Below are 26893 nucleotides of genomic sequence, written 5' to 3' on the forward strand. Positions count from 1 at the left end.
AAACACACCCACAAACCCCAAGTTGTGGGCTTCACTGAAGGTTATAAACCCTTGCTGACTGCTGCTGAAACGGGTTCCTGGTTAATGGGCAGACTGAACCCATCCTTGGCCTGGAACCTTTTCAGGATTGAAACCAGCAGGCAGTCTGAGGAACTGGTTTCTGAGCTACGAGCAGTCTGCTTGAAAACTGCTCTCTTAGACCCCAAGAATTTGTTGACTTGAGAGGGATGTTGTCACTCAAGCCAGAGAAACCCGAGCCCAGCTGGATCTCCAACTTTGAGAAGTCCCAGAGCAGGCAGTTAGGAAATGGGGTTAAGAGGTAGCAGGGAAATCACGGGGCTTGGAGGCAGCATCCTGTTCTTCCCCCTTTTATGTCCCCTTTCCATAAACTTGAGTTCCTCCATCCTGTGCTGTCTGAAAGCAGCAGTTGTGTAACGTTGGGTATGTCTGCTCTTCCCTTGAAACTTTCAGAAAAATCACAAGATTGAAAAATAGCCCACAAATTCCCCTTTTTCCCCCTCAGAAACAAGTGGGAAAGTTGGCATTTTGTGCTTTGGTGTAAGTGTAGAGCTGGCTTCCCATGTTCTCTTATCTCCCATTTAATGTTGTGGCTTTTGTACCTAATTCCTGTCTGTTTTGTTTCGCTGTTGATAGGGCTCTTGTTTCACAAAGAAAAAAAGGTCCTGTTATGTTATCAAGAGATTGTTCCAGCATGACTAGAGATAAGATTACCTGGCAGGTCCCTGCTCTGAGGAGTGGCTTCGGGGGATGGCTCCCATTCCCCTGCTAAAAATGACCTGGGGCAGTGCTATAAAAAGCCACATGTGGGGAGGAGATAATCAATGGGAGGGAAGCTTTTCATCCTGGGGTGGATGTAACAGGACAGGATCCAACCTTAACGGTGGGTCACTGGAAAACTGGTTGGGGTGGGGTTTTTTAATACGTAGAAGCTGTCGAACTGCAGTAATTATTTGACAGTTGCTGCTCTTCAGTGGTTTCTGTGCCCATACAAGGCATAGCCCATCTGGCTCAGGGCCTTTTCTGACCAGCTGCAGTAAATGGTTGCAGTCACAGCGATGCTTTCCAGCACTCTCATGGTTAGTCTCTGGCAAGGAGGTGGGGATGGAATATGATGAACTGGATTTCTAACTGCTGGGCTTACTGATTGATTTTTTTTTTTTTTCCATTAATACCCTTTTCACCCAGGGCTCCCTGGCTGTGCTAAAGGAAAAGAAACTTCTCTGCAGCTGTGGATCATAGACTCACTGAAGGCTTTGGGACTGAAGGGACCTCAAATATCATCTAGTCCCAACCCCTTGCCATGGGCAGGGACACTCTCACTAGCCCAGGCTGCCCAAAGCCCCATCCAACCCAGCCTTGAACCCTGACAGGGATCCAGGGGCTTCCACAGCCTCTCTGGGCACCCTGTGCCAGGGCCTCAGCACCCTCAGAGTAAAGAATTCCTTCCTCACATCTAACCTGACCCTGCCCTCTGTCAGCCTGGAGCCATCGCCCCGTGTCCTGTCACTGCAGTCCCTGGGGAACAGCCCCTCTCCCACCCTCCTGTGGGACCCCTCTAAGTATTAGTATGCTGCAATTAGGTCCCACTGGAGTCTTCTCCAGGCTGAACAAGCCCGACTCTCTCAGCCTGTCTTTGTAGGAGATGTGCTTTACCCCTCTGACCATCTCCATGGCCTCCTCTGGCCTTACTCCAGCTCCATGTCTTTCCTGTCCTGGGGACCCCTGAGCTGGACCCAGTGCTCCAGGTGGGATCTCGTGGGAACAGAGCAGAGGGGCAGCATCCCCTCCCTTGACCTGCTGGCCATACTGTTCGTGATGCAACCTGCTTCACAGGTGGCAGTCAGGGCTGTCAGTGCACACTGCTGGCTCACACTGAGCTTGTCATCGCTCAGCACCCCCAAGTTGTCCTCCTCAGGGCTGCTCTCCAGCCATTCTCTGCCCAGCCTGTCATTGTGCTTGGGATTGCGCTGTCCCACCTTGGCCTTATTGAACTTCATGCAATTCACATGGGCCCATCTCTCTAGCCATGTCTCCAGCCATCCCTCTGGATGGCTCAGGATCCCTCTGGATCATGTCAAAGACTTCAGATACACTGCATCTTCTAAGAACAGGCAACCACGTTCTATAGTTTCACTGCAGTGACTTCCTAGTACAGATGGCATATACTGGCCAACAGATTTTCTCCCCCTGTAATTTGGATTCTGGTTGGATTTCCAGCAGCATGGCTGGTGAAAAAGCACGTGTCTGGTTGGTGTCACCCTAGGAAATATGTAGAAAAGGCCATAGTGGTATGGACTTTGTAAGAGGAAGAGTGATGAGTTACCACAGTAACAGTGTTGGGTTTTCATCCTTTCCTGCTTAAATTTCTGGCGTTTCCTGGCTAATAATGTGACGGGATTTAGAGTTTTCCAGCCTCTTGGGTACCTGAAACAAACAGGGGTTTTGTTAATGGGTCAGCTCCTGGCAAACATGTTCATTGATGGAAGTGTTGTTCAAGGCATCACACAGCTGGTGGTCCAGAGCCCAGCCTGTCGATGCTTGTGTTCAGAAACATGCTCTGTTCGGTGCTAACACCAGATGTCTGGATGTATTGCTATACACAGCCTCCTTTGCAGGCTGCCTGCAAGCAGTTCAAAAGCTGTTGCTGCTTTAAAAACCCAGAGGGAACCTCTCAGTCAGATGAGCTGATGTAAACTCCTTTTCTGGATCTCACAGCAGCTTTCCATTCTCCTGCAAGGATGTGCTGGATGACATTTTTGGAGCTTGAGTTCCTCCAACTAGAATGTGTTTAGCTGGAGTGCTGCTTCGCTGCTGTTGGTTTACAAGGAGCCTCCTGTGCCATGGCTTGCTGCTGTGTGCTTGGTTACACCACTTGAGTTGCTTTCAGGACCGAGCTCTGAACTGAATTCCTGATGGAGCTGGAGGTTATGGCGTAGACCCAAACTTTTGATCAGCCATTAACCCAGCAGCAGTGCAGCTCCTCCAGCAGTTGCCTTTGTGATGGCATTCGTGGTGCTCACCTGAACAAAAAAAGGGCTGGAGGTCGACAGAGGATGGGTGAAAAGCAGAGTGGACCCTTAGGCTTGGTTTAAACTGTGGTTTAAAATGTGAAGCTCAACATCTGGAAGCCTTAAATCCAGCCCACTGCCTATGACTTTACAGTAACAACTGAGAATTGAAAATACAGTGTAGAGTTAAACTTGGGTATGGCCTTGCAGCAGTATTTCAAACCATGCTGGCAATGTCTAATAGCTTGAAGTGATCAGCCTTGGAGGTTTGAGGAAGAATTAAAGGAATTCTCAAAGATGAGGTGCCCGTGAGCCTCGTGTATGAGAAGCAGTGGCAATAATTTGGTTTTATTGGACCTGACAACGTAGCACCCCTAAAACTAAGCTGAAGGGGTGTTTGATTTAAGCATAATACTCTTAAGTATTAGTGTATAAAAGGAGGTTCAGGGAGAAGGGATGCCACAGGCTGCATTTCCAGGTAGTTACAATGCCTGTAATGCCACCTTTTCCTCCCTGCCACCTCCCTTCTTAACCCTGCTGTTGCCAGTGAATGTGACCAGTGTGTGGAACAGGAGGAACGTGTGGATTTAAGCTTTGAACCAATTTAACCACACTTTCTCCCTGGCATAGTTCACCTACGCTTTCCTTTCAGGCTTCATTCCATTGAATTCTGTCCCATGGTAGGAGGAGGCTTTCAGGTTAGCCTAACCCGCCGGTAGTTTCTCTAGAGTTGCTCTCACTTGCTGATCTGTTCCATGAGGCTCAGAGATTCCCACTCTGACAGCAGTTTTAAGGATCTGAGGGAAGGTGTGTATTGAAATAGATGCTCTGGGTCAGTAAAAGGAGCACCTTGATTTGCTGTGAGCTTTTGGGTGGCCTGCAGATGGAAATGTGCTTCTGAGGGATACAGGCTTTATGGAACGGGCTTTGTTACCCTGTCTAGTCAATACAGAAAGGTTGTCTGGTGCGATTTTCTGGTGACCTGTTTCTAATTAACATGCAAATTAACTGCTTGGTGCTGGAGATCAGGATGGCAAGAACAATATATGTGTTAGGCTGGGAAAGCCCTGGCATCCGTTAAAGCTCCAGTGCTAATTACCTTGGGTTTGCTGCTCCCTCTGGAGAAAGAGAGCTCCCGCAGCCTGCTATCAAAGGCCTCCTCTGTCTTGCTTTAAAGAGAGCAAGGTTTAATTTTATGATGTTGATGCTTGTTGTCCCTTGTAGGGGATCATGTGGGTGCGTTTACAGCCCGGGTCACCCGAACTGGCTGTCGGGAAAATAGCCAGGATGAGCTGCTTGAAATATTTCCCTGGAGGAACCACAGCATTTCGGGAAGTACTGGTGTTACAGACGGCACTTAAATGAAGAAATTAGCATATTTATTAATTCTTGGCATCACTTAAAACGTAGGAGTTTTCTTCTTGAAGGCTGCTGTATAGTTTCCATTTAGAAAGCGGCTCTGATCTAGCAGGTAGGGGTGATTAGTGTGGGAAAAGTTTGGTCAGAACGCGAGGTTGGCTTTGTCCTTGAGGCATCTGCTTGCTGCGATGTCACAAAACATCTTACCTGTTCTCTTCAGCACTCTTGCACCAACATTGCCTGTTACCCATCACTGTAACAGCTGATTTTAGCAATGCATTTTGGCACAAGCTCTATAAGGTGCAATAAAACCCCACTTGATTTTCAGATTGCAGCTTCTTTCTGGTGCTGGCAATTAAAAGCAGGGTCTTTTGTGCAAACTGAGCAAATTCACAATGGAAAATATGGAGCAAATGAGTGCTCAGAAGCCCTTTTCTTCTCCAGAACACAACTAAAGCGTTGCAAGAGAACAATGTTGAAACATGGAACTGTCAGCAAAATTGCATCCTTTATAAAGTGGAGGAAAAATGACTTTAGGTTGTGTAAGTCTGTTGAGTTAACAACCAAATGGTCTGGTTGCAGACGAGTCTCAGTTCTTCTTGTCTCTCTTCCTGCAGCATGTGGTCGCCCAGACTCCTCTGAGCTGGCTCCAGTGAAGATGGAGCATGTGTGGTCAGTCCTAAACCTCACCAGCAAACGGGGCTGGAAGTGAAGCTGCTAGAAATTTTGTGCTAACTAGCTTGGGCAGCATAGAAAGAAAGCTAGTTGTGTGAAAAGGAAAAGAAAAATTGTAGCTCAGATAGGTTGGAGGCTGTTAATGAGCCAAATTAAAAGGAAAGGCTTCTGAAAAACCATCACAAATGACTTCTAAATTCAGGGGTGTTTTTGCATGGACTCTGCTTTAACATATTTTTTCCCCCAGAAGATGCTGTAAATCTGCCTTAGAAGAATGGAAGTGTTTCAGCATCCACCTGTGGGCATCTGATACCCTGGTGCTGCTGTGTCAGGCCTGAACACCCCGCACCTCTCCTGCTGTATGGTGTAAAGCCTCACGCTAATCCTGCTCCCCTGGAGCTTCAAGCACAAGCTGAGGAAGGAGGGTCACATCTCTGGTTTGAATAAGTGATGGCTTAACTCTGGTTTGCTTATCTCAGAGGGCACTTAGAACCACTGTATAGCAACCAGCCCCACGTGTGTTAGTAAGATCTTGTTCAGACAAGGCGCAGCCCTTCGATAACAGAAGGCGATCTTCCAGAAACACATGGGAAACAGCCTGGGTGTTTCAGAGGGTGTCTTCCAGCAGCAAGTCAGCAAACTCAGTGCCAAGCCTGGGCAGTAATATCCCTGTTGTGGTTCTGAAGGGATGCGTAGGGAAAATGTCCAGATGTTGGGTACTTCCACGTGAAATCTCATCCTCCAGCTCTCAAGTCAGACCGAGCGCTTGTGAGAACTCGCTGAGCTGCAAATAGCAGAGCTGGTGTTTGTCCCACCGAGACTGGACAAAATCGTGTTGCACCCACCTCCCCCTTCCCTGAAGTGAAGCCACAATTAGTCTGGGTTTAGCAGAAGCCATTTTTATTTCTGTAGCTGCTGAGCTCTCATCCGCCTACTGCTGCGGGCGCTGTGCGCGGCAGGTCAGCCTCCTTTGGCTGTTCAGGGATGGGTAGGCGGAGATCAGCCGAGGACAGTTCACTGCAAGGCACGAGTGGAGAATGTATCCTTTAAAGATATGGGCTTTTTCCCCTAGTTTTGCACTGCCAAAACAAGCAAGTGGACAGCTTAGTTTTCTGGAGGCCGTTCTCATCTTGGGGAGTAACAGTTGGTTAACTTGAGGACGTAGGACTGCACAGCTTCTACTCTGAGAAGCAGCTTTCCAAGTTCACAGGGGCAGAAGCCTTCTATGTCTTAAATTACTTGCAAATGTGTGAATCTGTGGGAAACTACAGCGGCAGGGCTTGTGGTAACAAGCCTGGGAGCTGAGTCAGAACAAAAGAGCCCTTCTCGCCGCGGTTTGGCTTGGGTTTGGTGGAGGGGTTTGTCTTGGAGGTTGCCTGCAAAACACTCAGTTTGCGAATTTTGGGCTCCAAAATATGGTTGCAAATAGAACTGATATGCACTGGCAAAAAAGCTAATTTGTTCTTTTTTTAAAACAAATAAATATAGAGAAAGAGTGGTGCATCTAGCACAGGAAGGCGTGTACGGTATGGCAAAGACCTCAGAGTTAAGTGCTGAGTTTTCCTGATACTAATCTATAATTCACGTTCATTTCCCATCCAATTTGCCTGAAGAATTGGCAGCCACTCTGGCACAGTGGAATTTTTTTTATTATTTATAAAAATGACCCTTTTGAGAGTCAGCCAAGCTGTGCTGTCAGCCTGGGAGCATAACTTCCTGACAGGCTCGTGCCCTTCTTTCATCTCTTATGGTAAGAGCTGCTCCTTGGAGGTTAGCATTTGTATCGATAACCTCGCTGGTCACGTAGGGAAGACAGTACAGAGTCTTTGCTAGCTTCTGGCCTGCTTGAGCTGGGCCTGGGGATTGATTTTGAGGGAGCAGGTGAATGAATAGGCCAGGTTGACTTAAGTTGATCTTGCATTTGCTCTGTCATCCTCTCCACGCCCCCAGCAGCGCTGACCCTGGAAGCTGTTGCAAGCGGTGGAAAGCAGGAAGCTAGCAGGAATGTTCTTAAGGAGAAGCAAGAAGGGTGGTGTGGGGGTTTTTGGACTCCCCCCATCAGCTGATGTGTTATAATTCACCAACTGTTCATCTGCTTCCTAAGTTCTGACAGACTTTGCTTAAGTTTGCCTGAAAAGTTCCAATAGCTTTTTGCTCTGGAATACAGATGCGTTCCAAAGCTCTGGCATGGAGAAGGGTTAGGTGGGTGTTTAATTGTATCGCCCCTCAGTGCATCATAGAATGAAGTTTGAAAAGACCCTTATGTTCATCAAGTCCAACTGTTAAGGTAGTGCTGGGCTTGGCAGCGGATCCCTGAGCGCTGCATCTGGCCATCTTCTAAATACCTCCAGGGATGGTGACTCCTCTGCTTCCCTGCACAGCCTGTTCCAGTGCTTGACAACTCTTTTGGTGAAGAAATTTTTCCTAATCCCATCTAAACCTGCATCTTGAGGCTGTTGGTGCTTGTGAACCTTCTGTTGCAGGTGGAATGTGGGTGCTCCAGCAGCCTGAGAGGTGTGAAGGTGACAGGCTGGTCTGAGCAGGGATCCTTTGCAGCATGGTTACACGGCCTTAATTACATGGAATACTTCACGAGTGTTTTTATTTCAGGGTTAATTGTTTTAGGGTTTGTCTTGGAAAAGACAAACAGGAGAAGTTCCTGGTGTGGAAATAGATGAAAGTTAAAGTTATTCCACGGTATCTTCTTGACCTTGGTGTTAAGGTTGGTTTGGCAGTTTGTTAGATTATGTGGTATAAAATATCCTCGTTAACCCAGTTGCCTCAGGGAATCGGGTAGATGCCATGTTATAGTTAGAGATGTAAACCTAAATTTACTAAATTCAATTTTGCTGGCTTCAGGAAGCCTGGAAATGTTACTTTTGGAATGCCTGGGCTGTGATTAAATGAAAATTGTCTGAACATGGCAGTTCTTGACTCGCTCCAGGGCTTTTCTGTCCTTGCTTCTTGCTTTTGAGGGCAGTGAGGACGGAGGTAATTATATTGCAGTGCCATCTAGACTGGCCAGGTAAAGAGCAGTGAGCCACTTCTGTTGGTGCCAAGCCTGGCACTAACTGTGTCCTATGTATTTTGAAAATACAGCTGATAATAATGCCCACAGAGGAGAAAAAAAATCACCTTTAAGTGACCTTTAAAGGTGCCTTCCAACACAAACCAGTATGTGATTCCATGGTCTTGCTCTAAGTCGTGTCTCTGTCCCATTGCACAAAGTTCAGGTGGAGCTTATAGGAACTGTGTGTGAAAACTTTGTTTACTGGGGAGACTGGAGACCCCCTAAGGATTGCAGCCCAATGCTGAACAGTCCCTGGAGAAGGTTTTGCTCTTGAGTTCCTTCTGTGTCTGCTCTTGATTTTTAGATGCCTTTAACTTGTTGTGTCATGTTTGGGCTTTTACCCGAGCGGTACCACTGGAGCTTTGAATGCTCACTTTCAGTATGTATTTTGCTAAGATTTAATTTTCATTTAAAAAATAAACAAAAATGAAGTAGTATGTGCCTCATAGGAGGTAGTACTGGTTGCTGCTCTGCTGGGTATTCTTCCTTGGCTCACGCCAACCAGGGATGCTCCTACTTTGCAGTCTTACTTGGAAATACCTGACTTGGACCCGATGATCTCTTGAGGTCCCTTCCAACCCCTACAATTCTATGATTCTATGATTCTATGACTTGTAAGAGACCTGTTCTCTCCATTGAATACCTGTGGTATTCCAGGTTTTATCTTTCCTTTAAAATTGTCATGGGACAATCGTATCTCCAGCCTCTTCTCTGTGTTGTCTGGTAGTCCTAAAGTGCACAGATAAATCATTTGCTTACCTGGCAGGTACATTTTTAAGTTGTCTTTTCCTTTTGTATGGAAATTGGTGAGGTTTCTTCACCTAGAAGAGTTAATCTTCACTCTGAACCCTTCAAAGCTGGGCAAAGACATCACAGGAGGCCAAAATAGATCGGTTTGGTTGACCTGTGCTTAAAGCATTCGGATTTTCCCTTGCTGGTGCAAAAGTTGCAGCACACCAGCATGTTTTTTTTCTTCCAATTAAGATAGAAATCTGCATGCAAGGGATTTAAACGCTCGAACTGGGTGGGAAACTGCTTACCTGAGGGTATGACTGTCAGCTTTTCCCCTGCATGTCCCAAAACGTGTGCCAGGCCTTACTGCAGACATGCAGACCACACCGAGTTCCCACACCGCTTGGGTGTAAGAGCAGATAAGACGCTTAAAGTTCTGTTCTCAAGCGTTATCTGCTGGGGAAAACATGTCTGTGCTGTTCAGGGGTCAGGACAAAGCCCTGTGGTACCAGGTGCTGCAGTGATTACTGTCAGGGCTTTGCCATCAGTGTATACTGAAGTATTCCTGCTAGCTAGGTATTGTCTCCTGTGTGTTTCCACCTCTGCAGAGAGTTCAAACCTCTGCATAACAAAAATATATAAAAATATAGTGTAAAATATATAAAAACATAAATAAAAACATTTATTTTTTCAGCAGCAGCTGGGTTTCAGGTGGAAGGAAAACCTTGGCTTAGCATCTAGCTTCCACCAGGTTAACAGTGCAGATCTATACACAGACCACCACCGCTGAGCAGAGAATGAGTATTTCCTTATCAGGTGGCAATTTTTACCTACTAAATACTTAAACTCTGAAGTTATCTTTTAGATAGGTTAGAAAATTCTGGTTATGGCAAGAAGGAAGTGCCACTGGTGCCCATGCTTGCCCACAGCCCCTTCCAGCCTGCCCTGGCTTCTCTGTCAGTATTCCTAAGCTTTGTAATCGATTTTGTTGTTTGGCAGAAATCATCGGGAGGGAGAACAACCAGGCATTCCTAGAGCAGTGGAATTGTTGATTACATTCCCGTATTTTGACAGGTGGGAATGGTTCAGTGGTGACAGTGGTGGTGCTGACATACGGAGCCGTCTGGAGCGGCGCAGTGTGGCAGGGACTAGCTTACTGCCTTTCTCCCATCTCCCTCCTTCCCTCCCCCGTTATTTTCTCTCTGTCGTTATTAGCAGAGGAGCTGTAGGTGTGCTCAGTCTTTTTAATTGCAGCTTGTCTTTATTCATAGCTTTTTAAGTAGGAGTTATGGAAACAGTAATTGGAAGGATTTGCGGGCAGGTGTCTGGCTCTCCTGCGTAGCAGTAAGACATCTTTCTAACAACTACGCTTTCCAGAAAGCTCTTCAAGCTCCCTTTAAAAATCCAGCATGAAACATGTCCTTTTTTTTTTTCCCTTTAAGTTGCTCATCTGTACAAAACTAGTCAACTGGAATTTCTGTGTTTTGGCTTAAGGGAGACTGTTACTGACCTGGCTGCTGACCACGGTAGCGTTTTAAATCCTCCGAATTACCATTACGGTCAGAATTCTCAAGCAAAATGCTTGGCTTAATGGCTCTATATAGCTATTGAGCTGGAGCAGTTCAAGCTGAAAAACCCTCGTGCTTTTTGGGAAGGAGCTCTTGAAACCACGAAAAGCCAAGTTTCTGTGGCAGAGAAGACCGGTACCTACAGAGATTCGTGCTGCGGCTCAGCGCCCTGGGCTTCTCCCAGGAATGAGGTTAATTTAAACCCGTATCTAACCTTGTGAGGAAGCACAGAGCTTAATGATGATGATGTATGTATAGCTTCTGTTATTTCAGTCCTTTAATCAGTGTGGTGAACTGAAGAAAGGTACTTAGTTTGGTCCTGGAAGAGGGCTTTTATTTGTGTGTTCTGAAGTCAAGCAGGGTTTTTATTCAGTAGTTTGTTACTAATCCCATGGAAACCTTGCCTTAGTGACTGTAAAGACTTATTCATGTTGATTTTTCAGTTGAACAAAATCCAAGTGATTTAATCCAGGGTTAAAATAAACACTGGAGTTCGCTTTTCTTCCAGTTATATAAAGTAAACACTGTGATTCACCCAGGTGAGAAGTTCTGTGCCTGTGAACGATACCATGCTGGCCCATGGCTTTTGAAGAAATTATGCCTGAGCAAAGGAAGAGGAAAAAAAAAGCATTTAAATGAGTTTGGGTGTTATATCTTAAAATGACTTGTGCCTTGAATCTGCCTTCCCCACGCTCCCTGCGTTCTGTACAGGGATTCCTAAATAGCCAGAGCGGGCCGCGTGCTATGAATCAGGCCTGGGTCAGTGACTCATTTCCTTATTGGTGCAGATGTGTTTAGTAAATGTTTCTGGATAACTGTTTTCATCCAAAACATGGCTCCCCTGCGAGAAGGAAACAGACAGCAATCACTTTCCTTCGGTCTGCAGGGGAACCTTGGCCTGGAGAAAAGCTCGAGTGGCTTTTCTCTCTATGCTGGTAGCAGAGGGTGAGTCTCGATCTGCTGCGTGATGCTGCTTCAGGGTTGTTTCTATCTTGCTTCTCTGTCAAGCTGAAGAAGGAGCTGCTGTTTGCACCAGTGTGGCTCTTGAGGTCGATGTTGTAAGCATTTATTTAATGGAGTATGTCACGATTTTCAACCAGCCTTTTGCCCAGCCTGCTTTGCCTTTGGGCCGAGCGGGAGCGAAGCGTGGCCGTACCTCTCTCACTGGCAAAGGCGTTGCTGCTGGAGGTTTGCTGGAGTTCTGTTCCCATACACTTGTGCCTGTATTTCACAGGCACGCATTGCTGGAGCACAGCAAAGTAAAATCAAGCATATTAAGCCACGCTGCTTTGCTCTGAGAAGAAAAAAAGGCATTTCTGCTGTCGCTGCTGCTGCTGAGGCCTGCACCTAGCGGCTCCGGCGTGAGTCACCGTGCCCGCCTGCCTTTCCTCGCCGAGACATTTGTAACTTGGTTTGATGTTGTCATGTATAATCTGTCTGAGTGCAGAGTGCCTAACGATGTTGTGAATCAGCTTATTTCATCTTGTCTTTCTGGTCTTTTCCTTTTTCTTGTCGTCCCTCTCACGGAAGGAGAACCAGACGCTGGGGAAATCAATTTACCACAACAATTTGTGTGGCTCCCAGGCAGATTGATTTAAATAAGCAAGAAGCTTGGATTTTAATAATTTCAGTCTTGCATGAACACTCTAGTAATTTTTCTAGAGCTTTCTAGTCTGGTGATATTATTTTGCAGCTAATTTTAGCTTTTATTGCTAAGCTTGGTATGTTTCCTGCCTGGATTGATACGATCTGTAATTATTTAAATGCTTGCATCTTAATGTTTCTATCTTTTTTAAATAATGTTTAAAAATGGCAAGGCATTATCTACTGAATTACTTCTGCGTGCATCAAGCTCCTTTTGATAGAAGCAGAAACTTAATTAAAATGTGGGAGACGAGTATTGTTGAAGTAGAACTGAAGCTCTCCAGCACTGGGTCAGAACAGTTGTTGTATGTGGAAAAGCTGTTAATGTGTGGGTTTGGCTTTGCTGGTTGTTACGACCCTTGAGATTGAGGTTTTATATTGAGGGTCTTTTTATTTCTAACGATTAGACAAAAATACTCTGTTTTTTCCCCCCAGTTCCTATTCAGTGCCTCAGTGTGCAAGCACTGAAGTGAATGTGGTTGTCAGTTGAGAGCCCATTTTGTCCACACATGCAGAAAAGGCTCACTTTACAGCAATGATTTCCCAGAGGAGGAAGGGAAAGGTTTGCCCTGGCAAAGGGATTTTACTTCTGGCTGCTTGTGCTTCCTTGAATTTCTTTGGGTTGTTGGTCAGAGGGGCTGGTGGTGGTCAGCTTGTAGCCAGATTGTGTTTAGCTGTGGGTCATGTTTCTGAGAACTACAGACCAGATAGCCAGAGCTGTTAGTTCTGAGTGAGGCAGGACAGATGGGTACCCCACTGGGCCACCTTCAAGTTTTGAAGCTTCTTGCTGAGTGCCTTCTTGTTTCTTTTAGTAAAGGCTGTACGACTTGGGGTAGGCTGTTAACTGTTGTTTGATGTTGTGGTTTAAGCCTGCAGGCAGCTATTCGCTCACCCTCTTCTCTGTGGGATGGGGGAGAGAATTCTGGGGTGGGAAATAAACTCATGGGTTGAGATAAAGGCGGGTTCATAGGCCAGAAAAAGATTGTGATAATAATAATAAAAAATAATAATATGTGAACTCCATGGAGCACAGCACAGTTGCTCACCACCAGCAGACCACCAACGCCCAGCTAGTTGCCGAGCTGTGGTCAAAACCCCAGGCCAGCTTCCCCCAGGTTTTATATGGAGTGTGACGTTGTATGGATATCCTTTTGGGTAGTCTGGGTCAGTTGTGCTGGCCATCTCCCCTCATGGCTTCTTGTGCACCCCCAGCATCCTCAAATTCCTTGGCTTGGTATAAGCAGTGCTCAACAACAACCACAAAGCCATCAGTGTTTTACCAACAGTATTCTCGCCCTGAATCCAAAACACAGCACTGTGCCCACTGCTCACCAGACAATGAACCCTTAACCACCTGAAAGAGGGAAATTTAGGAAGCCCAGCTCCGTGCTGCCTTCTGAAGCACAGAGCAGTGTAGGCTACGGGGCATATTTGGCTGTGCATCTCCTGGGCAGCCCTTCCCATATGGGAGGGACTTGAAATGGCAGCAGGGCACGGTGCTGCTCCTAGGGCTCCCCGAAAACAGTGTGCTGACTCTTCCTGCTGAGTTCAGCAGGTGATGATGGGAATCCAGCAAAACAGATTTTGTGGGGAGCACTCGTGCAGGGCAGCGTCCTGATTCTCTGTCATGGAGCGATGCTGCTTGCAAGCTGCTGTTGGGCCTGTGCTGTGGCCCTTAGTGTGCTTATTTACACATGTTCCCGCAGTGCACAGAGGCAGTGCTGTTCCTTCAGCGGGTTTCAGACAGCCCCTCCCTGACTTTCTCCTCTCTAGTGTAACAGGATGGGCTATTTTGAATAAGCAGAATTCCAGAGAAGTTATGTTGGGAGAGTTGGAGAGTAACGTAGCACGTCCAGCTTGTTCTGACATAGGCTGATCTCTTAAAGTATTTTAAAATCCAAACTTCTGGCCTTGTAAGTGGTGTGAAGAGCTTGTGTGCAGCACGGCTCTTTCCACCCTGCTGTTACATTTGACATAGCAAACTTTGGAATGTGTGCTAACAGTGTTTTAATTGCTGTCACTCCCCTGGCATCAGGGAGCCTCAGGTTGCCGACGGGTTTTTTAGTGAACTTGAGTGTTTGTAATGAGGGAGGAGGGTGGATGCAGCCGAGGAGAGGCTGATGGCTGGGCATGGTCCTCCAGCGTTTCCCTCAGGCAGGTTTTTTCATGCTTTGAATAGTGCTGTGATAAAATTGACACATCAAGGGAATGGTGAAGTCGACTGTGGTTAACGCTGAAGTGTGAGGAGAACTGAAATAGTTTATTTTAACAGCAGGGAGTTGCTGGCTCGGGGCTCTTGTTCTTCACCTGGCTCTTAGTGCGGAGAAGCAGTGAGAGATGTCTGGCCACCCTGCAGATCTCCTGATGAAAATTCCCAGTGTTTTATTTCAAATCCAGCTGCTAGCAGTGGCTGACTGCTGCTGGTGCAAAGGCTGCCCTTGTTTTTGAGGGAGACTTCCCCATCACACTTCATCTCTCAGGAAGGCAGCTGGACTGACAGCCAAGGTCAGAGAGATGCTTTAGTGGTTTCAGTAAAGCTCTTGTGGGGTAACAGAGTTACAGAGCTGGCACGGGAGGCAGGGAGTGTCCCTTGGTCCATCATTCCCCTGCTCCATCCTTGGCCTTGCAAGGTAAGCCGTAACGGAGATGCTGAGTGTGGTGTGGGAATTCAGGAGGGCATGAGCCACGTGGAAAGCCAAAACAGTCCTGTTCTTGTAACAGCAAGGTGCGAGTGCTGGGTGTCAAGGAAGAACAGGCAGCTCTGCTTATCCACTTGTGATGTCCTGTGCTGGTGTTACCAGGTAACTGTGCCTCCACTGCTCCGAAATACTTGAGATACGGTTTGTCTCTGTTCTTAACAAAATTGGGCAGGTCAGGGGCAGGAGTAGGATTTCTACCTCTGTCCTGAAGGAAGGGAGACTTCAAAGTAAAATAATTGTGCTTGGGGCTTGTGGTTATGGCTGAAGCAGCATTTTTGAGGTGTTTGATTTTTATTGCCTCAAAGTAGAACAGCTGGCAGGAGTTAAAAATAGCTAAGCCTGCTTCCCACCTGTCGGGATGCTCCCCTCTGGTTCAGAGGTGGAATGTGTGAGTGCAAGTCACTGGGATTAAAGCAGCGCTGTTCGTGCCTCTGAACCCCAGGCACGGGATGCTTATTGCACCCAGAGGAGGATAGGCACCCTGATTGATGGGACATGTGTGCCTTGTCGAAAGAGCAGGAGGAGAATACTCCTGGGAAGGGAGGGGGGGATGGATCTTTGAGAGCGTTGTATGGCTTTCAGTGTGGAAAATTGGAGTCATGAGCCCACACGTTGAGTAACAAAAGATGGGTATGAATGTTGGCCAGCTGGGTGTTCAGAGCATTGTCCTCTGTTTATGCTGAATGAAGCACGAGCCCGTGGAGGGGGAGCTGGTAATGATCAGAGATGCTCTCCAGCTCCTGAGCGATGGTCGTGTTACCGAAGCTGCCCGCAGGTGGGGAACGGCGGAGCTCCATCGCTTCGCTGGGCAGCACAGCGCTTCAGGAGGCTGTGGGAGCAGGGTAAGCAGTGTTTGCTCTGACACCTGCACTGAGGCTGTGTGTGCCTTGGGACGCAGAGCTTTTGGGATGGGCTGCTTTCTGAGCAGAGCTAATTTGGAAAGGATTTCTCTAGTTCCAGGCCACGCACTCTGAGAACATGCACATACCCTGTTCTTCAGGGAATTAGGGCAACATGCTCCTTTCCAGAGATGGGGGCTTTAGCAGACTGTGTGCAGGAACCTCTCTTGTCAACTTTACGGCTTTTCAGAAGCTTTTTAAGTTAAGCTCAACCTGAAGAGCTGTAGGGTACATACAGCCAGAGAATGTGATACCTGTCTTTAAAATAAGCGATGGAATTTGACTAAGAGACAGGAGCATATTTAATGGAAGCTTTTTGTTAGCTGTCACATGGAATTATTTGTTGGGGCCTCTGTTCCTTTCTTCAGTCCTCTTTCCTCTGCATCTCCAGCAGGCACCATGCAGCGCCGCCGCAATGTGTGCTGCCGACTTCAGCCCCTCTACTGGAATGCTCTGTGGTTATCTGGGGGTGTTTCTGGTTGGGGTGAGGCAGACACTCATCCAGGGAGGTAGTTTCAGAAGGAGGTTGTCTCAGTGCAGCTTAAATAAGTGTGGACTAGCTGATGTGGCAGCTGGAGATGCCACTGTGCTTTCCCAGTAACCTGACTGGTGCTGGTGGGACTCACCCGAAGCCCGTGTCTGTTAGCCTGGCAGAATGCCCTGAGGTGGCGAAGAGCTTTTGTGTCAACTTGGGGAGTTTTGGACTCCGCCATGAGCTGGAGCCAGCAACAGGAGCAAGGAAGGTGACAGGCTCCCTGCCACCACGATCAGGTCGGTGAAGCAGACTGCAGTCGCCTCACCTAGCTCTTCCAGCTCTCCTCCTTCTCCTTTCCTCCTCTCTTGTGACACCACCAGCATCCTCCCCGTTCCTTTCAGTTTCTTTTAAACTTGTTGCCAGGGGTGTGAGAGGAGCAAATCTTGAAACCTGGCTGGATCTGCAGCTAGGAGTTGGTGCTGTAGTTGGTAGCAGAGCTCTGTTGTGGAGGAGTGTTGAGGGAAACACTAGATCTGGTAGCAGTGTTGCCAAACTTCTGTGGTGAACGCGTCATTTCAGGGTCTGTCCTGCTCCATGGCTGGCTGGAAAACCTCAGGGAAGAGGAGAAGAGGGCACTAAGGGAGGAACAACAGGAGCACCTGGGGGGAATTTGCTTTGGTCGTGCTGAGCGTTAGAATGTGTGGGTCAGAGAAAGGTCCCTGCTAAGAGGGTGTAAGGGCTTGAGACCCCCCCATGCAGTGGGACAGAAACAGCAGGAGCAAGGACAGCTCGTGCAAGCGGGCTGCCTCACGTGGAGCTGGTGCTTCCAGCACGCAGCAGCTGTGCTGCCTCTGTACACCCACCTTGCAGGAACAGCCAGCTGGGGGATCTGCTGGAAGAAACCCACAGAGAGGTTTGGGGTGTTAGGTGAGTGGAATTGGGGTCTTGCACCGTAATCTGTGGTTGCTTTTCATAGAAGCATAGAATCATTAAGGTTGGAAAAGACCTCCAAGATCATCTAGTCCAACCACCCCCCTACTTACCTCTATTACTCACTAACCCACATCCCTGAGTCCCTCATCCAGCTGTTCCTTGAACACCGTGGGGGATGGTGACTCCAACACCTCCCTGGGCAGCCCATTCCAGTGCCCAACTGCTCTTTCAGAGAAGAAATTTCTCCTGATTTCTAACCTGAACCTCCCCTGGCACAACTTGCAGCCATTCCTTCTTGTCCTGTCACTGCTTATCTGTGAGAAGAGGCTGAGCCCCAGCTCCCCACAGCCTCCTTTCAGGGAGTTGGAAAGAGCATCAGGAGTTGGTTTGATGCATCAGGAATAAAACTTGAGTGGTTTTGGGTTTAGTGGCTGTGGTTTTTGCACTAGGAGGGATCTCTGTGCAGGGAAGGCACACAACGTGCTATTGTGTCAAGCAAATGCAAGACAAGCAAAACATGACCATTACTAGAATTTTTTTGGGGCGGGGGGGGTGGTGGCAAAGGAACTGCTGGTCCTTCCATAGGTGAAGATCTCTGTGTGTGTTGTGGAAGCAGTTGTTAGGTGTTTGGGAGTGCTTAACTGCTGTGGAAGGAGCTGTTCTGTCCAGTGGTTTGCAGCGTTGTGGCCTTTGGTGCTCTGTTAAGGGGGGGGAAAATGATTGATGTGAAGTAAGCAGAGGGTATGGAAGCTTAGGGGCTGGATAGCTTCGTCCCATGGCGTATCTGTGTGTATCTAGTGCGGTACCATGCTTCAGACTGGCTGCTTTGAGAGCAGGAATGGTAAGTGCAGAGAGGTTTTGCTGACAGGACAGCACTGGGGTTGTTTTCAGTACTAACAGTTCCCTGGCATTAGAGCGTGTTCCAAGCTCAGCTTAACAAGTTTAACTTCCATTGCTCACTAAACGTGTCATTAAATTACGAAGTCGTCTTGTCTGTTTTGAACTTAAATTATCGCTGCTTTTAACTTTTTTTTTATCACACCTGACTGAGGATGGCAGGCTGTGAGAGCGCTTTGCTGTGGCCATATGCTGCCTGGCACAGAACTCCAGGATGTTTCCCTGGGTTTGAAGCACAGGTGGTTGTGCCATGGGTGGGTTTTCGTTTCCAAAAGCTGTGTTGATTCTTGCCTAGACTGCTTTATGTGCTCCTGTTTCCACAGATTCTTCTGCAGAGTCATTTCTAGTGGGAAGGGATTGGGTTTGCAGGAGGCTGGCTCTTCCAGATCTCTCCTCAATTCCTGCTTTCCTTCTAGCTTGTGCTGTTCAGTCTCACCAGCTTGATGCCTGCAGATTGACTCTGAGCTCCCTGTCCCACTGGTTGTGTTCGGCATGAAGGGGATCACTGTTACCAATGGGAAGGATGCAGCTAAGAAGCTGTTTTCCCTTTAGCAGCCTGATAGCCTCCTTGTTGGAAGCTCCTGGCTCAGCAGGACAGCTCTACCACGTCCCTACAGACAGCAGGTCAGAGCAGAAAACTTGCAGCGCTGCGGCTGGGAACCATGAGCTGCCTGTACCACAGAGCTCTGTGGTGCATCGTACGTGTGGCAGTGCAGAAACAGGGGAACTCCCACAGCCTGGCTGGACTCCTGCCCACCCTCTCTCTCTCTCTCATCAGAAGGTAGCTGCTGTAATTAACAGCCTTGCCTAATCGACCCGTTTCATCATTTTGCAGTCTGCTCCTGAATGGAGGGAGAGAACAGCTGCTGGGTTCCTCCCACCCACAAGCAAATTGCCGATTTATTTCCCTGGTTTACGCTACGCTGGTTCTTGGCGGTTTTTGCTTGAGGGGAATCCAAAGCCTTCAATTCCTGAAGGTTTCCTGTAGTTGGTATCTGAGAGACGCTTGGTCCTTACTTTTCAACAAGTGTACTGCAGCTCCTGTCTGCAAGAACAGTGGCAGCGTCTGCTGTCGCACCCTGTTCCTGCTCTAAGGGGGGGATTAAATTCTGGGAATAAAAGAGCTTGTGAGGTCGACTCCAGACTCATCTATTTGCATGACATTTGCAAGGGAGCAGAGGAGGGGAAGGTCAGGCAGCTGCTGGTGATGAAAATAATCTCTGCAGGGAGTTCTCCCAAGACCTTGAGTTTCATCCACAGCAGTTGATTAGGATTCTTACCTCGCTGTTCAAAGTCCAGCAGTCTGAATTACAGGGGGTTTTATAGGGTGTGATGAAATAAGACTGGATCAAGCCTGCTGCGTGCACCCAGCTGCAAGGGCTCTTGAGCTGTGGTAGTGATGGTGGTTGCTCCCCAGGCAGCGTGCTCTTTGCTGGATGCTGATGGGTGACACTGGTTCATGATATGGCTGTGACCAAGTATTGCTGGGAACCCGTATGGTGATGGGTCAGGTTCTGAAGCTAAAACACCAGCATCTTGTGCCTCCTTGAGCCTGGGCAGTGGTGGTGGGTTGCTCATCTGCTGCATCACTTTGACCTAGTTATATACTGCTGCTGAGGGAGGGAGTTTAGAAAGGAATGGGTGGCTAGTGTGGCTTGTTTCACTGAGTTGAGATCTGGTGGGTAGGAAAAGGCACTCCTAAACACAGCGGTGAGGACAACCTCATAGTCTGCTGGTGATATGACTTCATACAAACCTTTGAACGTCTCTTTAGAGCTCTCCATGCCAACACTGGTAGGGTTTATGCCTCTTGCTTGTGGTTGAATGGGAGGAAATGCCTTTTCTGTTCCGGTTTCTTACAGCTGGTGCTTTTCATGGGAGGTAGGAAGTGGTGTTCGTACCCTGGAATGTGCACACGTGTCAGTGCGGGCAGGAGGAGTGTGGAGGGCTTTTTTAGAGAACTGCAAAGGGAGGCAATATATTCCCATCAAAGCTGCTAAACAGCAAAAAGCTCCTGTGAGCCTGGGGCCATGGGTGCTCTCAAAGTCCGGTTTTAATCCTTCAATTAGGAGATGTAAGAGGAGTCCTTCTCCCTCACTAATCAGTGGAACCATCCTCCTTGCCATCAGCTTCTTGGACTAGCTGGTAGTGGGATCTGGGCTGCTCTCTTCCTTCCCTCTTCCCTGAGGGTCTCATGTGTTCCCCAAGCTCATTGTGTAGGAATGAAGCAACTGCAGATTTTCTTGCTCCTCAACTTTTCCTCACAGTAATTGGAAACTTCATGACTCCTACTACAGACTCATATTGTTCTGAACCTGCTGGTTTGGAAGATTTCTTGGGTGGATATAGCAGATGAGAGGCCCACAGGCTGTCTCCTCAGCAAGGCAGAACTAGTGTGGGTTGCTTTATTTAACTAGTGTGGGGAGATTTTTTCTTCCCATTCCTCAATCTCAGCCCTTGTGCCTGGTAAACTGAGGATAAAAAGGCCTCTTTTTTCTCCTTTTGCTCTGCTTAAATTGGGAGAAGCAGGTCAGCATTGCCACCGAACCCGCCTGTCCCATACTGGCAGTGGGGAGAGGGAAGAGTCACAGCTTTCAGCTAGCAGGTGGTCATCTTGTGCCACTTCTAAAGGATTAATGCCTGGATCATCTGCTTGTGCATATTCAAGTGCTGAGCTGTGAATGTAGCAGTACTGAAGGTTAGGTAAGGTCCCATTTAACTTCATTACGCTTCTCAGAAGAGAAGGCTTCATTTCTCTGAGCTGAGGCTTGCTGCAGAGCACAGGGGAGAACTGGAAGCTCCATGTGCAGAGTTTGTGTTGTGTATTTCAAGAAAAGCTTGTTGAAGCTCCTCAAATTACTGAGAACCAGCCTGTTCTTGGGCTCATCTTTCCAGAAAACAGGTCAGGCTTTAATCTTTGGTGGATTTGAAGCAAAGATTGCTAGATTGGAGGATGCAAAACTAACCAAAGCAAATGAGAAACGTTTGGGGAGAGTGCTCTCTGGCCCTTCCAAATTCTTCTGTCTGCAGATGCCTAGAGGGACAGGACATGTTGCTGCCCCCAACTACCTGGAGCTGGGGCTCAGCCTCTTCTCACAGATAAGTAGCGACAGGACAAGAAGGAATGGCTGCAAGTTGTGCCAGGGGAGGTTCAGGTTAGAAATGAGGAGAAATTTCTTCTCTGAAAGAGCAGTTGGGCACTGGAACAGGCTGCCCAGGGAGGTGGTGGAGTCACCGTCCCTCAGGGTGTTCAAGGAAAAGTTGAATGAGGGACTTAAGAATGTGGGTTGGTAAGTGAGGTGGGTGGTAAGGGGAGGATTGGACTTGGATGATCTTGTAGGTCTTTTCCAACCTTAATGATCCTGTGATTCTGTATCTAATGCAAGGATGACAGTGCTGGTCTTCTGTAAAGAAACTATCCTTGACTGCAAGACTGAGGTAGCAACTTCAGCGGGCACATTCCGACTCTGCTTTTGAAATTAGGTTGGTCTAAAGCCTCCACCTGTTGCTGGAAGTTTGGGGTGGGTGCAGAAAACTAAGGGAAAATTAAGGAAAAGCCACGATGGTGCTTTAAACAGTGCAGTTTGGATGCCATTTAGTTCTCAGTGGTTAGAGCTGGTTCTGCAGTCTGAGGCTTTTTATACAACAGTCAGTGTCCTGATTTTCAAATTTACGATTCCTTTGGGAGATGGTTCTAGCTGGTGTCAGTCTGACCAAATGGCAATTAATTACCAGCATCCTTCAGGTACCGTTTGGGTTTATATGTTCTAAGTGGAGAGGTAATTTCTGCCACTTCCTGCTATACCAAGTGAAAGCGCTGCAGTTAATAATGGCTGTAATTAAGGGCTTGGAAACGTTTCCCATGCTCGTTTTTCCCACAGACTGGTGTTGTGCTCTCTGAAGCAGCAGCGGTGCAGGTGTTGGTGTAACACTTCGTACAGCAACAGCTGTGCTGAAAAACTCCTTGGGATGTAGACTGCTGCTTCCCAAACCGACCAAGCGCTCGTTCTCCTGTCTGAAACTCAAATATTGGAGGTCTGGTGTTGTCAGTGTCAAGGGTGTGTTTGAGCTCTGAGTGGGTTTGAGCAGTGGTGGCTCTTGGGGCATGTCCAGCATCTTCCACATCAGCAGAAGTGGTGATATTTTGAGCTGGGGTTGATTTCTGTGGGTGTGATGGGCAGGTCATTTTTGTGCACTCCAAAGGACTGAGTGCACTGTCTTGCTATGGAGATGAGATCGGGATTTCACGGAATCACAAGGTTGGAAAAGACCTTTAAGATCAAATCCAACCACACCCATCCTCTACTAACCCATACCCCTGAGCACCTCATCTATCCATTGGTTAAACACACCCGGAGTGGTGACTCCCCCCCACACTCTGGGCAGCCTGTCCCAGTGCCCAGCAGACCTTTGGGAAAGGATCTTTCCCTAATGTCTGATCTGACCCTGCCCTGGCACAGCTCGAGCCCATTCCCTCTCATCCTGTCACTTGGGTGAAGAGACCAATCCCCACCTCTCCGCACCCTCCTATCAAGTCTTTGTAGGCTGTGATAAGCCTCCTCTTCTCCAGGCTGAACACCCCCAGCTCCCTCATCTGCCCCTAGGAAGGTTTCCTCTCCAGCCCCTTCCCCAGCCCCGTTGCCCTTCTCTGGACTCGCTCCAGGACCCCCATGTTCTCCTTGGAGTGAGAATTTGTACAATTGACTTTTTTTTCGAGGAACTCTCCATTGTGAGAGCCTCTCAGCCTGGAAGGAGGACAGCAGTGGAGTGTGGGTGTTTCTCTTGAACATGCAAGCTGGTCTGGTGGAGGCTGTGTGTCAGGACTTGTCATGAGGACACAAGTACCTTTGTTAAGATAAAGAAAGAATCCAGTGAATGCTTAGGAGCGATGTGTGGAGGCTGAGCTGCCCCTTTCTCGTGCTGAAGGCGTAAATCTCAAGGCTGCTCTGGACCCTCTCTGTGTACAGCTGGAGGCAAAGATGTTGCCTCTCAAACAAGGGAGTACGATGGCTTCGGTCTGGGCAAGGGAAGCGAGTGCTTCCTCCTCCTCCTTCACTTGTATGTGTGAAACTGAAGTTTCTTTAAATCTGCTGCCCCATCCCCTGTCCCCACAGGTGGTTTCTGGTGGTGTAGTTCAGGCCACTGGGCCAAACACAAACGCAGTCATTAGTTTTGTGCAGCATCATCTATGGCTGCTACTCTCGGGCCGTTTACATCCTGCAAAGACAGCCCAGTGTCCGATGTACCTGTTCTTTCAGCCTTTTGGTACTTGGGTACCATCACTCTTACTTTGAAAACTAAAATTTCCTGTGGCTTGTGTCAAGTTGTTTCACGTGGTGGGAACAGGCTGAGCACGTGCCCGCTCCCGTCTGCCTGTGCTGCTCTATGGTAAAGGCATTGCCTCTGTAGTGACCTGACACTGATTTTTCTCTCTCTCTCTCTCTTTCCAGCCAGATAACGAAATCTCCTCAGACTGCAATCACGTAAGTATTGTTTTATTCCACCTCCAGCTACGACACTTGCACCCTACATCCCTTACCAGCCTTGGGTATTCCGCACCATCAGATGGCTTGCAGAAGGCATTAATCAGGACCTGGTTGGGTGTCTGGGCCTGGCATGTGGAGGAAGGACAGAAAGTGACTCCTTCAACCCAGCAAAGCTGCTGTGGTCTTACTGGAGATTTCAGAGCTTTATAAGATCTACTTTGCATCAGAGGAGGCTGGCAGGCGCCTTTCCTATTTTATAGCTGGGGGGTGGTTCCCGTGAGTTACTGGGAGCAGGATGATGTGCTCCTTTTGGGAAGATGTGAGCGGTACTGAATTTAAACTCTTAATTTCAGCTGTTGAAGCCTTCTGTATTGCGCTCGCAGCTGCTAAATTCTTAGACTGGCTTGGAAAATGCTGTGGGGGTGTGATATTTAGAGGCAGTTTGAGCCACTCTGCTGGGTTTGGAACAGATTTCCTCTCAGCGCTGTGTTTAACAGTGAGCAAACTGTTAGCCAGTTTTCAGGCTGTCAAACCAGCACTTCAAATCCCGAGACTCCACCAAAAAAGAAACAAATCAGAGCTGAGGTTGCTAGTAGGTTTCCTTTGGCTTTTCTCCTCTCCATCAGGATCCTGAATTGTTTGGTTAGCCCCAGACACACACGTGCATGCCTCGAGGATGGTCTTGCTTTCACATGTTCAGGAAGCTGTATTTCGGTTTATTATTGGAAGATACATTCCAGAAATGAAACCTGACCGTGCTGTACAACCACTAATTTCCAACTGTGTTTATAAATTAACCTTTAGCGCTGCGCTGCCTGACTTCACGGCGGCTGTAATTCTCTGTGGTACAGCATTGCATCAGATGAAGGGCACGTCGTGTTTCTGTTCCCTTTTTTTAAAGGGAAAACTTCAATAATTAAAATGTATCTACCTGACATTTAAATGCACCAACAGAAATTACCCAAGTGGAGAAGAAATTCGGAGTTCTGGAAATCAAAGCCTGGACCTGTGCTGGATTAAATGTCAGCATCTCTGCCCCAGCGCCGAGGGCAGGGCGCTGTGGATTACGGAGCCATCCACACATAGGAAGTGTGGGCAAAGGCTCGTTTTCCCAGGCAGGAATTGTTGGGGAGTGATCAGAAGCCAGACCACAGAGAAGTGTCTCGTATCCAAATGTTTTCCTTGGTCTCCAGTAGTACAACTGCTGATCGTCCTTTGGCACAATAGTGCCTCGTGCTCTAATCTGGGTTTTTAAACTGCAGGCTTGACCTTCTCTCTGTGGGAAGGTTCCTTTGGGGAGCATCTCGTTTTGAGACTCCCCAAAGCTGGAGGTGACAGATGCAGAGGTGGATCTTTTATGGTGCTGGACTTCATTGTTGTCCTGACAGTCTTGCTGGGAGAAGTCTCAGAGCACTCTCTGCAAGGACAGATCCCCTGTTTATTCACTCTTACCTATTAAACCTGTATATTTACACCTTCTTACTCCCTGTGAAGTACCCTTTCATCCCGTCATCTTTTACTAACTCCTCACAGCTCTGTGATGTGAGGTGTGGAAGGCAGCATAACCAGCTGTGCTGATGCCAGTTTTAGCTCTGTGTGAGCTTCCTCCCTCTTGGAGCTGATGTAAACCTGCTTAAAAACTATTTAATCTTTATGTTATGCTCTATTGCCTTGTATTTTTACTTCATGGTGCCTCTGGAGGACATCTGGGATGTATGTATGTATATAATATAGCTCCATCCCCACAGAGCATGGTTTGCCCAAGATTGATTCTTGCATGATGACCAGATACATGTAGGCTCCTACGCAAGGTGGTCACTGGCTCCTAGGAGAGCAGCCCTCCTTACTGAGGTGTTCTGCAGTCGAACCTCTAAGGTCCTGCTGTGCTTAGCAAGAGGGAGCTGCCCGCAGCTCAAGATACATCTGCAGCCCAGAGCTGATCACTGCCCCTCTCGGAAGGAAGAGAATTAGGGACCAGCTGCCCCATGCTCCCTCCTTGTCTGCTAGGCTTATATCAGGTTTCTTCAGTGTGAAATCTGCTCATATCAGGACTTTGGCTTTGTTAGATTGTTCGTATTGGGCAGGCAAGCCCAAGGCACAGAAAGGTGTTGGGGGGGGGGAGAGTTGAAGATGTTGCTAAATATCCAGCCAGTAGCAAGTTACAGGTTTGTTGTTTGATCCTTTCAGTTGTGAGTTGTATTCATTAGATGTATATCCTTTTAATGAGTTGGCTTATGACCTTATGGAGAGATTTTTAATAGGCTGGATTTGTTCAAGATGAGAAAATTATTGCAGAAATGAAGGGACAAAGTTGTTGTCAAGGAGACTTTGCATTAATTTTTGCGCTGTGGAAGGATGATCAATGCAGATCAGGAATAAATAATGTTTCATTCTTTCCTGAGGCAAATGACTTGTCATTCTGCATGGGAAACTCTTAAACCCCCTTTCTCCAAATGCTTTCTCCATAGCTCTTGTGGAACTACAAGCTGAACCTGACTACGGATCCGAAGTTTGAATCTGTGGCCAGAGAAGTCTGCAAGTCCACTATTGCAGAGGTAAGCCAGACAAAGGCATGGCTACTGTTGCAGTGAGGGGTTGTTTCATTTTGTTGTGTAAATGAATTACTGCACTGGTAATGTTTGGGGTTTGTGGAGGCTGGTGGTGCCAGGCAACAGGGAGGGGGAAAGAGAAGATAAACTCACAGCCTATCAGCTCTTACCCGACCTTTTGTCAGCAGCCTCTTGGGGACTGGACTTGTCCCCTCTTGATCAAGCATCAGATAATTGCAGCAGTGTTAGTGTAGCTGGGCTTCTGCTGTGTTCAGTGGGGTTTGTAGTTGCTTATGCAACTTTTTTCCTTTAAATAACCTCACGTTTGATCTTCTGATACTTTATCTTTAAACCAAGTGTCTATAGTGGGAATATGCTGCTAACATACTCTATTAGCCTAGTAATGTTCTTCTTTAATTCATACTAAGGTGGGTGTTTTGCTGGTCACTGAGCTCCGCCTTTAAATACTGTGATGTATTAGCAACAAAATACAACCAGAAGAATAATTTCTAGTAAAAGTAATTTGGGAATTAGTGACTATCCCACCTGGGAACGCTCTGCAAAGCCTGCCTTCCATTTTATCAGCTAAATAAAGATTTGAATTTCAGGGTGGGTTTTTTTGATTGTTGTGGGGGTTTTATTTGTATTTTCTGGCAATAATTTTAATCTAGAATTAGAGTTGGCTACCGGATAATGGTGGTTACTTCAGAAGTGGACAGGCAATAACACGATCGCCTGGTCTTTTACGCAATTCGCTGGCTCAGGCTGTGGAGCTCTGGGGCTGTTTCCAAGCACAGCTCTTCCAAAAACAGCATGTTGCCATTGTGTGCTGGTTTGGCTCGTGCTACTTGAGCTGAAGTAGGGCCAAACTGAAGATG

General features: G+C 47.6%; 1 protein-coding gene across 1 annotated transcript in view; it reads left to right on the forward strand.

Moving 5' to 3' along the window:
* GLG1 (golgi glycoprotein 1) overlaps positions 1-26893 on the forward strand; it is a gene marked incomplete at its 5' end in the record, with an annotated part of 78623 nt that overhangs the window by 17822 nt on the left and 33908 nt on the right. Inside the window, 2 exons of the mRNA XM_084270168.1 lie at positions 23431-23463; positions 25935-26021. Coding sequence (XP_084126294.1) covers positions 23431-23463; positions 25935-26021 — 120 coding nt within the window. The remainder of the gene's footprint in view (positions 1-23430; positions 23464-25934; positions 26022-26893) is intronic.

This window comes from Gallinula chloropus, assembly GCF_964237585.1.
Source record: "Gallinula chloropus genome assembly, chromosome: 13".
NCBI lineage: Eukaryota > Metazoa > Chordata > Aves > Gruiformes > Rallidae > Gallinula > Gallinula chloropus.